At 35.9% G+C, this 13,396-nt stretch overlaps 3 protein-coding genes across 5 annotated transcripts in view; all 3 read left to right on the forward strand.

Annotated features, from left to right (window-relative positions):
* The window catches only part of LOC108223931 (probable CoA ligase CCL7), a 4,076-nt gene extending 3,258 nt beyond the window's left edge, over positions 1-818 (forward strand). Inside the window, exons 4-6 of the mRNA XM_017398405.2 lie at positions 3-70; positions 160-262; positions 473-818. Coding sequence (XP_017253894.1) covers positions 3-70; positions 160-262; positions 473-586 — 285 coding nt within the window. The 3' untranslated portion in view covers positions 587-818. The remainder of the gene's footprint in view (positions 1-2; positions 71-159; positions 263-472) is intronic.
* Positions 819-1,514: 696 nt separating this feature from the next.
* Positions 1,515-6,251, forward strand: LOC108222876 (ABC transporter F family member 1-like). 2 transcript variants are annotated; one of them, XM_017396835.2, is made up of 6 exons: positions 1,515-1,658; positions 1,762-1,987; positions 3,355-3,428; positions 3,535-3,745; positions 3,839-4,073; positions 4,839-6,251. In XM_017396835.2, exons 2-6 carry the CDS (start codon positions 1,778-1,780, stop codon positions 5,888-5,890), a joined length of 1,782 nt encoding a protein of 593 aa, XP_017252324.2. In that variant the 5' UTR covers positions 1,515-1,658; positions 1,762-1,777; the 3' UTR covers positions 5,891-6,251. The 2 variants fall into 2 exon arrangements, with proteins under 2 accessions (XP_017252324.2, XP_063949249.1); XM_064093179.1 differs by lacking the exons at positions 1,515-1,658; positions 1,762-1,987 and adding an exon at positions 2,367-2,507.
* An 876-nt stretch (positions 6,252-7,127) lies between these two features.
* Positions 7,128-12,694, forward strand: LOC108222877 (ABC transporter F family member 1). 2 transcript variants are annotated; one of them, XM_064094107.1, is made up of 6 exons: positions 7,128-7,288; positions 7,379-7,605; positions 9,336-9,409; positions 9,507-9,717; positions 9,811-10,045; positions 11,268-12,694. In XM_064094107.1, the coding sequence occupies exons 2-6, from the start codon at positions 7,396-7,398 to the stop codon at positions 12,317-12,319; spliced, it is 1,782 nt and encodes a 593-aa protein (XP_063950177.1). In that variant the 5' UTR covers positions 7,128-7,288; positions 7,379-7,395; the 3' UTR covers positions 12,320-12,694. The 2 variants fall into 2 exon arrangements, with proteins under 2 accessions (XP_063950177.1, XP_063950178.1); XM_064094108.1 differs by having other exon boundaries at positions 7,173-7,288; positions 7,375-7,605.
* Positions 12,695-13,396: the final 702 nt, after the last annotated feature.

Consider the following 13,396-nt stretch of genomic DNA (forward strand, 5'->3'; position numbering starts at 1 on the left):
AGGTGGCACCGGCAGAGCTTGAAGGTCTGCTTGTTTCTCATTCTGAGATATTAGATGCTGTTGTCATCCCGTAAGACAATCGATTAAACTCTCTACATGCATATTTTTTAACACTCATGATGTTGCCTTTGTATATTCCATGTCTATCTTTCTTTTCAGGTTTCCTGATGCCGAAGCTGGCGAGGTACCAATTGCCTATGTTGTTCGCTCTCCCAATAGTTCTTTGACTGAAGAAGACGTTAAAAATTTTATTGCGAAACAGGTTATAACTCCTCTCTATTGAATTTTTTAAAAAAACTTCTCTCTATTAATTTCAGGAGTCATTTGAAACTGAACAACCAAATATTAAAAGTAATAACTGACAGGAAAATAGAGAAACAGAAGTACAAATGTAACTCATGCTAGCAGTAGCATATATATCTGGTTTTATTCAATATACAATTCGTTTAACTTGTGACCCATCTATATACAGGTTGCCCCTTTTAAAAGATTGCGGAGGATAACCTTTGTGAATTCGGTTCCGAAGTCAGCATCTGGGAAAATACTGAGGCGAGAACTGATAGAGAAAGTTCGAGCTAAAATGTGATATCTAAGAGCATTATTCATCCATATGAGAGGTCTTGTGTTGAAATTGTAAAGCATGTACTGTAGTCTTTTATGTTGTAACAGATTAGAGCAATGTGGAGGGTAATCAGATAAGTAAGCATATATAGTTGATACCTGTGGGAAGCAAGTGAACAGGGCTCAAAGACACAAATACTTGTATAAAATGATTCGGCAGACTATCTGTGTACGATACATGCAATAGTACTATTATATATCGTATGTCATTTTAAAATTATCAGTATAATGATTTGTTCGATCACTTCAAGAAAATTGGAGTGAATCTGGAAGAATATTCAGCACATCGAACTTGTCATTCTTTTTTGCAAGTGCGATTGTTTTTTTCCATATAGTAACAGTAATTAGTAAGAATTTTTTTTTTTTTTAATTTGGCAGCCATGTCAAATGCCAAGGGACTAAAATAGTAAAGCGCACCTACAAAATTGTTTTTAACACTGCAGAACATAAAATTTGTTTTTTTTACTTCCGATCCATATATTAAATAAAGAGTTTCACATTTTTCTGTAATATTATTTTATCACCGGAAAACATAAGAATATTTTTAATTAAAATATATGGACAATTTGTCGATGATTTAGACACTCGAGTTTATGTGGTCCTATTATATAGAAAAAGAACAGTTTATTGAGTTGTAATTTTAAATAAAATAAATATTATTTTATATTCATAATTATAGAAATTAGGATCGGAAATTTATTAAATTTTTTGAGATATTTCAGAAAATTTAGGATTATAAATTATAATTAGAAAAAAAGTTAAAATTAAACAATTTTAATCAGAAATTTTTAATAAATCCAAGCAGAATTTTAGAACATGTGCTGAAAAGTCCAAAGCTACCGACCGAACAAAGTGACGCTACATCCCCAATATGCATCCGACGCATAACACTTGAACACGTAACCCCCAACAAAAACCCTACTTTATTACTTATTGTTATTTTAACCACAAGCCGCTACCCCCTCCCCTCCTCGTGGCAAACCACACAGAAAAATCTGAAGAAACCCCAGATCTGTAAACTCATCCTCCATCTAAAGGTACCCCTTTTTTTACCACTTGATACATATGTACATGTATAAGCACAGATTATGTATAGATTGATGTTATATTTGATTGGTGTTGATGATTTTGTTGAAACAGGAACAAGAACAAGAGGATGGTGTCTGATGCAAGCAAGAAGAAGGCTGCCCAGAAGAAGGCAGCCGCCGCCGCCAAAAGGGGTGGCAAATCTGTAGCTGCTGCTATCGCCAAGGTTTCCAGTAGTACTAGTACTGATAATTTGAGTGCTGGGGTTGAAAATCTTCAGATTTCTGATCGGACTTGTACTGGGGTTCTCTGTTCTCACCCTCTTTCCAGAGATATTCGTGTATGTATCCTCCTTTCTTATTCACTTTTCCAAATTTTGATTCTTTATGTTTGATTGTTTGTACAGATGTTTTGTTTTGTTGTTGATTTTGTTGACTTATTGGTGATAAAAGTTTCATCTTTGTTTTTTTTAAAATAAGAAATAAACAATCTTGGGTTAAAATCAAGGATTGACGAATTTCTGGGAATATGTATAATTTGTTAATCTTGGTTGTGTTTTTTTTAAGACTGGAGATTTGTTAATATTTTGGTTTTTGTTGATAAGATTATGATATTTGATTTGTTAAAACAAAAAGAAAATTAATCTTTTGATTTGGTTTAACTCTATTTAGTCTACCTGTTTTGGGAATTCTGGAAACAAGAACTGAACGTGCTTAGAATCTGCTTGTAGAATAAAGTCAGGGACTTGGGGCTGGGGATGTAAAATGTTTGCAGCAGACTGCAGACCTTGCCTCTTATGTAAAGATCCCGGCTTTCGAATGTTTGTGACAAAATACAGGCACCAGTACTATTTATACAAGGTAAGAGATAGTAAATATGAAGTACCAGAACTAGTGGTAATAAACAATCATATTAAAAAAGACAAACCGAGAGAAACTACTACAAGTCCCTCCATTACAAAGTCCAACATGATGAGTAACAGTTGTGAACATAAATCTGTTGTTCCTAAATTTGTCCTGCATCAAAAATTCTAATAATGGCATGAGCTTGTAGAGGTTTGCTCATGTCTAGTAGCCTCAGTTGCTTATCCCATGTCCTAGACGTCATGCCTCTCTTCTTACCCAAACAAGTGTGTTTACCACCTTTTTCGCTAAAGCTGAAGGTGGTCTCTTATGGATGTTGTCAAATCATCTCAACTCCATAAGAAATAACAAACAGGGTGTTCCAATGATATTTGGATTATTTCTGACAAGAAATAGAACCCATGCCCGGAAAGACTAATAGATCCCAAGCATTATAGACGAAATGTGAAGGTTTCGAACCTTGGTTGATGCAGGTTGCTTCAGTATTTTGATTTCTTAGTTGACCATTATCATGTGAGAGATGGATGAACATTAGAGTTTCTCATGTTTGCGGGTTTCATTCAGACCTGATTGTTTATAGCTGGGTACCTAGACAAGGACCTTAGATTGTAGATGGCTAACAGTCAAAAAGGTGCTCCAACATATATATTCTTACTCTCTGTTTGACTAATCTGTTATGCGATTTTCTTCTTTTGTTCATTCTTTTAGTAGAATGTTTCAATACTGCTAGGTCTACACTATTCAAAGCTGCAGTTTGTTGCTTTTCTTCTTTATAAGCTGGATTGCTCTTGTGTTTCTGTCCGTTGGCTGATTATGAAGTGCTGATAATATTTTTTACTTACAGATAGAATCTCTGTCTCTGACCTTTCATGGACATGATCTTATTGTTGATTCTGAGCTGGAGCTTAATTATGGCAGGTTTGTTTTGGTAATCGAAAATGTTATTTTATGTGTTTATGCCTTATGATAATTTGTTATTTTGATTTATTAACTCTATGTGCAATTTGTCTTATCTTTACTATAGACGGTATGGTTTGCTCGGACTTAATGGCTGCGGAAAATCTACTTTACTTGAATCCATAGGACGGCGAGAACTCCCGATTCCTGATCACATGGATATTTTTCATCTCACGAGGGAGATTGAAGCATCTGATATGTCTTCACTCCAGGCAGTGATGAATTGTGATGAAGAGAAGATAAAATTAGAGAAAGAAGCTGAAGTTTTGGCCGCTCAGGTTTGTACTTAAAAGTGAAAAAAATTGTGATGGCATCCGGGACTTGTTTTATTTGTGAATCAGTGGATAATATCAGTTTTCTGTCTTTTATAGGATGATGGTGGAGGAGAAGCTCTTGAGCGCATTTATGAGCGTTTGGATGCAATGGATGCTGCAACTGCTGAGAAACGTGCTGCTGAAATATTATTTGGTCTTGGTTTTACCAAAGAGATGCAAGCGAAGAAAACCCGAGATTTTTCTGGTGGATGGAGAATGAGGATCGCTTTGGCACGTGCCCTGTTTATGAACCCAACTATCTTGTTGCTTGATGAACCTACTAATCATCTTGGTAAGTTTTTTTTTTCTTATAGTAGTTTGCAGCTTAATCTTTATAATAATGCTTGTTTTTGTTCCTTTTTTGGATGGCTTCATAATACTTGAAGCTACTAGCACCAAGTGGTAAATAATATATGTACTTTAATATTTTCTCTTCCCCTTAATCTGGTGTTGATCCACATGAAATCAAATTTGTCAGAGATAACATTCTACTTTTAGCTCTCACGTATACAAGTGTGAAGCATTAGCAATGATCTGTATATTCAGTTTTTCTATGTTTGTATTATGTGTAGTACCTGTATGAGAATGTGATGTGCCCACTTTTGACAATACCTGTGTTACTTGCGATTTTTTAACATTTTGTATACAAGTTATGTGCTGCATTAACTGCGAATCTTGTAGTTGCTCAATTGCATGATGTATTTAGTACTGAAATACGTATGTTGCTTTAGTAAGCAACCTTTAGCTTAAATCATCAAAAGTTTCTCTTAAACTGATACACACATTAAAAACGGTGTGTGTACTGTGTACTATTATACTACGATATTTGTTTAAGATTGGTTAATGATTTTGAATCTTCCATTTGGTTTATGTTCTACTTGGTTAAAAATTTGTTGTGGACTGCAAATATGTCTCTTCTTCTGATCAAATGTGTTTTCTTGGATGAGCATGTTACTCTGTTTTGTTTGACAATTGCAAATGCTGCTTGTTCAACCTATCATCTCTATTGTTAACAAATTATGTCACTACTCTAATGTTTAACTGCATCTAAATACAGATTTAGAAGCTTGTGTTTGGTTGGAAGAGATGTTGAAGAAATTTGAGCGTATCTTGGTTGTTGTTTCTCACTCCCAGGACTTTCTAAATGGTGTCTGCACAAATATCATACACATGCAGAGCAAACAGTTGAAAATGTATACAGGAAATTTTGACCAATATGTTCAAACCCGTTCAGAACTCGAGGAGAACCAGATGAAGCAGTACAAGTGGGAGCAGGATCAGATTGCTAATATGAAAGAGTACATTGCTCGATTTGGACATGGTTCAGCTAAATTAGCTCGCCAGGCACAGAGCAAAGAAAAAACTTTAGCAAAAATGGAGCGTGGTGGCCTCACACAGAAAGTGGTTAGGGACCAGGTTCTGGTTTTCCGATTCGTTGATGTAGGGAAACTTCCACCACCAGTGTTGCAATTTGTTGAAGTCTCGTTTGGCTATACCCCGGATAATCTCATCTACAAGAACATTGAGTTTGGTGTCGATCTTGACTCAAGGATTGCATTGGTTGGACCCAATGGTGCTGGGAAGAGCACATTGCTGAAGCTGATGACAGGCGATCTGGTTCCGAACGAGGGCATGGTACGTCGGCACAATCACTTGCGCATTGCGCAGTTCCATCAACACTTGACAGAGAAACTTGATGTGGAAATGTCGGCTCTCCAGTTCATGATGAAAGAGTACCAAGGAAATGAGGAAGATAAGATGAGGGCAGCCATTGGGAGGTTTGGGCTATCTGGGAAAGCTCAAGTAATGCCAATGAAGAACTTGTCAGATGGGCAAAGAAGCCGTGTTATTTTTGCATGGTTAGCATGGAGGCAGCCACAGATGTTGCTCCTGGATGAGCCAACTAACCATTTGGATATTGAGACTATAGACTCACTTGCTGAGGCATTAAAGGAGTGGGATGGAGGCTTGGTTCTCGTAAGTCACGACTTCAGGCTTATAAACCAAGTGGCCAAAGAAATTTGGGTGTGTGAAAATCAAGCTGTGACCCCCTGGTCTGGTGATATCATGGGTTTCAAGGCACACTTGAAGAAACAAGCTGGTCTATAAGATTGGAAGGGTCAAATATGCTGGATTTACATATATTCTATAGTAAGGTGTACTAGGCTTACGGTTATCAAATCCCATTTTTGGAGTAATACGTTTGTATGTTCTTTCACATGGATGATGATGAAAGCCGGTGGAGCAACGGAAGATTCTTCATGACAATATTATTTAAAATATAAAATCTGTACTGCTGTCTGTATTTTTCAGCTGATATAGTAGTAGCTTAGTTTACATTTTGCTTTGTGTTGGTACTATATTTGCATTTAGTCTTGGTTTGTGCCAAGAAATATACTCAAGGGGGATCATGGATGTGTTGCCTATGTAAAACCTATCTATTTGATATATGAATCATGTTTTCTCGCCAGTCTTTCCTCTTCTGATTCCTATTTGCTCATAAGTCATAGGGGGACAATAGGGAAATACTACCAATGCATAGTAGTTTCTTTTCGTTCTAGAGTTTGCAGGAAAAAAAAGTGCACCGGTAAATTGTACCAAATTGAACTCCTGGTATTCTATTTTTTGATTTTAACCAATATCATTAGATATGTTCTTAAATTTAATGATATAATTTTTGATAATAAAACCCAATGGCATTTAGTTTTTTCGAATAAATATGTTTCTGACAATTTTAATAGCAAAAACATGAAATTTGATTCTTGACTATTCTCATATTAATACCTATTTTCTCTGTTTGATCTTTTTTATGTCCTTTTTATAAAAATGTTCTTTTGAAATATTTATTCTATTCTATTTTCAAAATAATTATTTCAATTTTTTATAAAAAACTATGAACTTTTTATTTTAAGTATTTAAATAATACTCCATCCGTCCCATTTTAGTTGTCACATTTGGTTTTGTGCCGGTCAAATTGACTAAGGTTTGACTAAGTTTATTAATATTTTATCAATTGACAAAATAAAAAAAACATGTCACCAGAATTAACTTTTAATCTACTTTAAAATGTAATTTTCAGTTTTTTAAAATAATGAGTGAGTGATTTATAATATTTGATCAAAATTTAGTCAATTTAACCAACAAAATTAGAAATGTGACACTAAAATGGGATGGAGGACTATACACAGACCTGACTTTGATGACAAATAAGCAGTTTTAAAACATTACTATACCAATTTTTAAAAGAGAAAATTGGTTAAAAAAGGAATTGTCAAAAGGAGTAAAACAAAAAACATACTCTCACGTGGGTTTAAGGAAGAAAAGGTCCAAGTGTCCAACATAGGACGGTTTGACCTAACTAACCTTAACACCGCATCCCCAATATATCATCGACGCATGATACAACAACACGTAACCCTCCACCAAAACCCTTATTATAATATAACACACACATATATATTCTTCTCGAACACCCCAGATCTTCAAACCCTTGTTCCATCTCTCTAGGTACCCTCCTGTCCTTCACTCCACAATATATACGTTTGATTGACGTTTTATTCGATTGGTTTTGATGATTTTGTTCTTCTGTTGAGACAGGATCAAGAAGAAAGAAGATGGTGTCTGATGCAAGCAAAAAGAAGGCTGCCCAGAAGAAGGCAGCTGCGGCAGCCAAAAGGGGTGGCAAATCTGTTGCTGCTGCTATTGCCAAGGTTTCCAGCAGTACTAGTACCGATAATTTGAGTAGTAGGGTTGAAAATCTTCAGATTTCTGATCGGACCTGTACTGGGGTTCTCTGTTCTCACCCTCTTTCCAGAGATATTCGTGTATGTATCTCCCTTTATTATTCAGTTTCCCCAATTTTGATTCGTTATGTTTCTACAGATATTGTGAAAGCCTGTTTATTTGTTGAGTTCTTGGTAATGAAAATTTCATCTTTGCCTTTTTGAAGAAACAAACAATCTTTGGTTGAATCAAGATTGGGAAATTTTATGAGAATATGCATAATTCGTTAATCTTGGTTGGATATGTGTTTGTAAAGACTGTAGATTTGTTATTATTTCGGTTTTTTGTTAATGAAATTTTGATATTTGATTTGTAAAAATTGAGAAAATTAATCTTTGTGACTTGGTTTAACTTGATTTATTTACCTATTTTGGGAACAAGAACTAAACGTGCTTAGAATCTGCTTGTAGAATAAAGCCAGGGACTCGGGGCTGGGGATGTAAAATGTTTGCAGCAGACTGCAGACCTTGCCTCTTATGTAAAGATCCCGGCTTTCGAAGTTTGTGACAAAATAGAGGCATCAGTACAATTTATACAAGGTGAGAGATGGTAAATATCAAGTACTGGAATTAGTGGAATCAAGAAACATATTATTAACAAAACATATTATTAACAAAAGAAGGATTAAAATACAGCACCAATACAAATTATACAGGAACATCAAGTACTAGTATTAGTGGTAATAAACAATTATATTAAAGAAAATAGGATTTAAAACGATAACACCGAGTCCGAGAGAAACTACTACAAGTCCCTCCAAGACCTCTATACCAAGTCCAACATGATGGGTAACAGTTGTGAACATAAATCCATTGTTTCTAAATCTGTCTTGCATCAACTCCTATATGACCTCATGAGCTTATAAAGGTTAACTCATGTCTAGTAGCGTCAGCTGCTTATACCATGCCCTAGGCATCATGCCTTTCTTCCTCACCCAAATAAGTATGTTTACCACCTTTCTCATTAGTGCTGAAGATGATTACTTATGGATGGCGTCAAATCATCACATTCTTTATAAGAAATAAGAAACTGGGTGTTTCGATGATATTTCATATTTGGATTATCTGAGAAATATAATGAATCTATGCCAGGCAAGACTAATAGTTGGATTTTGTTAAGTTATCTATAATACTTTGTGATATAACTCTTGGATGATCCAGGGAACAGGGCTGAAATTTTAATATGTTGAATAGATAGTACCGGTTTAGGTTTTACAGCTAAAACTTTTAGGATTGTAGGGGTTGTTTTATCTTGCTTAGGCTTTTACTTGTACATTTAATGTATATTTTAGTTATTGACATGGCCGCTAGAAGATTAAACTGTAGATCCCAAGCATTATAGACAAAATGTGAAAGGTTCAAATGCACAAGTATTTCAATTTCTGTAGTTGACTAGTTATCATGTGAGAGATATCAGTGAAATGTGAGATGGGTGAAAATTGGAGCTTCTGATGTTGTAGGTTCCACTCAGACCTCATTGTTTATAGCCAATCAGCCACGGTACCTAGGCAAGGACCTAGGATTGCGGATGGCTAACAATCAATAGGGTGCTCCAACCTCCAATATAGATATTTTCTTATTCTCTATTTGTTTAAACTGTTGTGCAAGTTTCTTCACTTGTTCATTTTTTGGTCGAACTTTTAAATACTGTCGTGTCTTTACAAAACGAACTGCAGTTTGTTGCCCTTTCTTCTTTATAACCTGTATTGCTTTTGTTTGCCTGTCCACTGTGGTTGTATTGATGCAGTGCTGATAATATTTTTTTCTCGCAGATAGAGTCGCTGTCTCTGACCTTTCATGGACATGATCTTATTGTTGATTCTGAGCTGGAGCTTAATTATGGCAGGTTTGTTTTGGTGATTGAAAATTTTATTTGATGTGTTTATGGTCATTAGTTATTTAGATTTATTAACTCTACATGCAATTTGTCTTTTCTTTACCAGACGATATGGTTTGCTCGGACTTAATGGCTGCGGAAAATCTACTCTACTTACAGCTATAGGGCGCCGAGAACTTCCGATTCCTGATCACATGGATATTTTTCATCTCACGAGGGAGATTGAAGCATCTGATATGTCTTCACTCCAGGCTGTGATAAATTGTGATGAAGAGAAGATTAAACTGGAGAAAGAAGCTGAAGTTTTGGCCGCTCAGGTTTGTACTTAAAGTGAAAAAATTTTGTGATGGCATCGTGGACTTGTTTTATTTGTGAATCAGTTGATAATATCAGTTTTCTGTGTTTTATAGGATGATGGTGGAGGAGAAGCTCTTGAGCGCATATATGAGCGTTTGGATGCAATGGATGCAGCAACTGCTGAGAAACGTGCTGCTGAAATATTATTTGGTCTTGGTTTTACCAAAGAGATGCAAGCGAAGAAAACCCGGGACTTTTCTGGTGGATGGAGAATGAGGATTGCTTTAGCACGTGCCCTGTTTATGAACCCGACTATCTTGTTGCTTGACGAGCCTACTAATCATCTTGGTAAGCTGTTTTTCTTACAGTAGTATTTACTTTGCAACTTACTTTTGTTTTATTTATTCTAAAATTTATATACTTGTACTTTTCCCCTTTTTCTGATGGCTACATAATTCTACTGGTAGCTACTAGCACCACGTGGTAAAAATATTACATATGAACATAATATTTTTTCTACCCCTCAATGTGGTATTGATCCACATCAAATCAAATTTGTCAGTGATAAGATTCGTTTTTTAGCTCTTAATCTCTTATGTATACAAGTGAACCATTAGCTATGGTCTGTATATTTAACTTTTCTGAGTTTGTTATACATTGAGTACTCGTATGAGAATGTAATGTGCCTTCTTGGGACTATACTTGTGTTGCACGTAATTTTTGTCAGAGATAAGATTATTTTCTTTAGCTCTTAATTTCTTATGTATACAAGTGACCATTAGCTATGATTTGTACGTTCAATTTTTCTGAGTTTGTTATACGTTTAGTACTTGTATGAGAATGTAATGTGCGGAATGTGCCTACATGCGGCTATACTTGTGTTGCACATAATTTTAAACAATTTTTATACAAGTTCTGCATTAACTATGAATCCTGTAGTTGCTCAATTGCATGATGTATTGAGTTCTGTACTATTTGCCCTGAGTTCTATGCTATTTGCTCCTTATTAGAACATAGAAGTTATTCTGAGTAGTCAAAAAGATGCAAGGATACAATATGCTAAGTTGAAGTATCTGTTAAAAGTACCTCGTCTAGAAGCACAAGTATCAGGTACCAATTTTTCCAGTGCAGTTGCTGGTAGCATTGATCGTATGCCAAAATCTATATTGAGTCTTCGGTTGCTGGTAATGTTGATTATGTGTAATGTTTTTTAGAGACTGTTTTATTCCAAATTTTATACAAGTATGTTGCTTTAGCAAGTAACCTTTAGCTTAATTCATTATAAATTTCTCTTGAATTGATACACACATTAAGGACAATGTGATACTACAATGTTTGTTTAAGATTGGCTAATAATTCTGAATCATCTATTTGGTTTCTGTTGTACTTGGTTAAAAATTTATTGTGGAGTGCAAATCTGTTTCATCATCTGATCAAATGTGTGTTCTTGGATGCATATGTTGCTCTGTTTTGTTTGACCGGTGGAAATGTTGTACTTTCTCAACCTATCATCTCTATTTTTAACAACTTTGTATGCACTACTCTGATGTTTAACTGCATCAAAATACAGATTTAGAAGCTTGTGTGTGGCTGGAAGAGATGCTGAAGAAATTCGAGCGTATCTTGGTGGTTGTTTCTCACTCCCAGGACTTTCTAAATGGTGTCTGCACAAATATCATACACATGCAGAGCAGACAGTTGAAAATGTATACAGGAAACTTTGACCAATATGTTCAAACCCGTTCAGAACTCGAGGAGAACCAGATGAAGCAGTACAAGTGGGAGCAGGATCAGATTGCTAATATGAAAGAGTACATTGCTCGATTTGGGCATGGTTCAGCTAAATTAGCTCGCCAGGCACAGAGCAAAGAAAAAACTTTAGCAAAAATGGAGCGTGGTGGCCTCACGCAGAAAGTGGTCAGGGACCATGTTCTGGTTTTCCGATTCGTTGATGTAGGGAAACTTCCACCACCAGTGTTGCAGTTTGTGGAAGTTTCGTTTGGCTATACCCCAGATAACCTCATCTACAAGAACATTGAGTTTGGTGTCGATCTTGACTCAAGGATCGCATTGGTTGGACCCAATGGTGCTGGGAAGAGTACATTGCTGAAGCTGATGACAGGGGATCTGGTTCCCAACGAGGGCATGGTACGTCGGCACAATCACTTGCGCATTGCCCAATTCCATCAACACTTGACAGAGAAACTTGACATGGAAATGTCGGCTCTCCAGTTCATGATAAGTGAGTACCCTGGAAATGAGGAAGAGAAGATGAGGGCAGCCATTGGGAGGTTTGGGCTAACTGGGAAAGCTCAAGTAATGCCAATGAAGAACTTGTCAGATGGGCAAAGAAGTCGTGTGATTTTTGCCTGGTTAGCGTACAGGCAGCCCCAGATGTTGCTCCTGGACGAGCCAACTAACCATTTGGACATTGAGACTATAGACTCGCTTGCTGAGGCATTGAAGGAGTGGGATGGAGGCTTGGTTCTCGTAAGCCATGACTTCAGGCTTATAAACCAAGTGGCAAAAGAAATCTGGGTGTGTGAAAATCAAGCTGTGACCCCCTGGTCTGGTGATATCATGGGTTTCAAAGCACACTTAAAAAAACAAGCTGGTCTATAAATTGGAAGGGTCAGATATGTTTTGATTTACATATATTAATATATTCTTTGTTGAGGTAATTGTACTAGGCTTGCAGTTATGAAATCGCATTTTCGGAGTTCGGAGTAATACGCTTGTATGTTCTCTCACATGGATGATGATGAAAGCCGGAGGAACAGCGAGATTCTTCAATACCATTACAATATTATTTTAAATGTGAGGTTTGTACTGCTATCGGTATTTTTCAGCTGATATAGTAGTAGCTCAGTTTACATTTAGCTTTGTGTTGGAACTATTTTTGCATTTAGTCTTGGTTTGAGCCCAGAAATATACTTGAGGTGGATGTGAAAGCTATCTATTTGATCATTTATATTATGAATCATCTATTCTTGCCAATCTTTGCTGCTTCTGATTACTATTTGCTCACATGGGGTGTGCAAAAACAGGAATGTGGTGGACAATAGGTAAATACTACTAATGTAGGGAGCTTAATAGTTCCTTTTTGTACTAGAAATTGATGAATTAGGATCAGGTATGACGTATGAGCAAGGTTAACTCCAGAGTCCCATTTTTGAGGTGAGTAACATCTCTGAAAGAAAATGGTCAATGCACTTTGATTATAAAAATTCTTACTCACCTGCAGCTTGTTCCAACATCCTAAAAAAGCATTTGATGTTTAAAATAGCTCAGGGGCAAAAGTCCACAACCAATCTCTTGATATATTTACTTGTTTTGGATTTCTTTTCTTAAGGCTAATATCAAAATCTCAAATCGGACAACTTTGACCAATTTGGTGAGATGGGATGAGTAGTTTTGCAAGTAATCTCATGACACACATGGATAAATGTAATTTTACTCGATGAAAATTATTTCATAAATATTATTTTAATTTATCCAAGTTTAAATCTGTGAAAGAATTTCATATTGATATTTTTGACATGATTTTTAATTATCCTCCATCAAACAATTACAGTAGTATGTTCGGTAAGAATATCCCAAACCCAAATCATGCAACCTACCTCTCTCCAATAGAATGGATATATACATATTCTCTTAGTTCTTTTACACTACATTTTATGTTTATTGATGGTTTCATGT

This window comes from Daucus carota, chromosome 5 (assembly GCF_001625215.2).
Source record: "Daucus carota subsp. sativus chromosome 5, DH1 v3.0, whole genome shotgun sequence".
NCBI lineage: Eukaryota > Viridiplantae > Streptophyta > Magnoliopsida > Apiales > Apiaceae > Daucus > Daucus carota.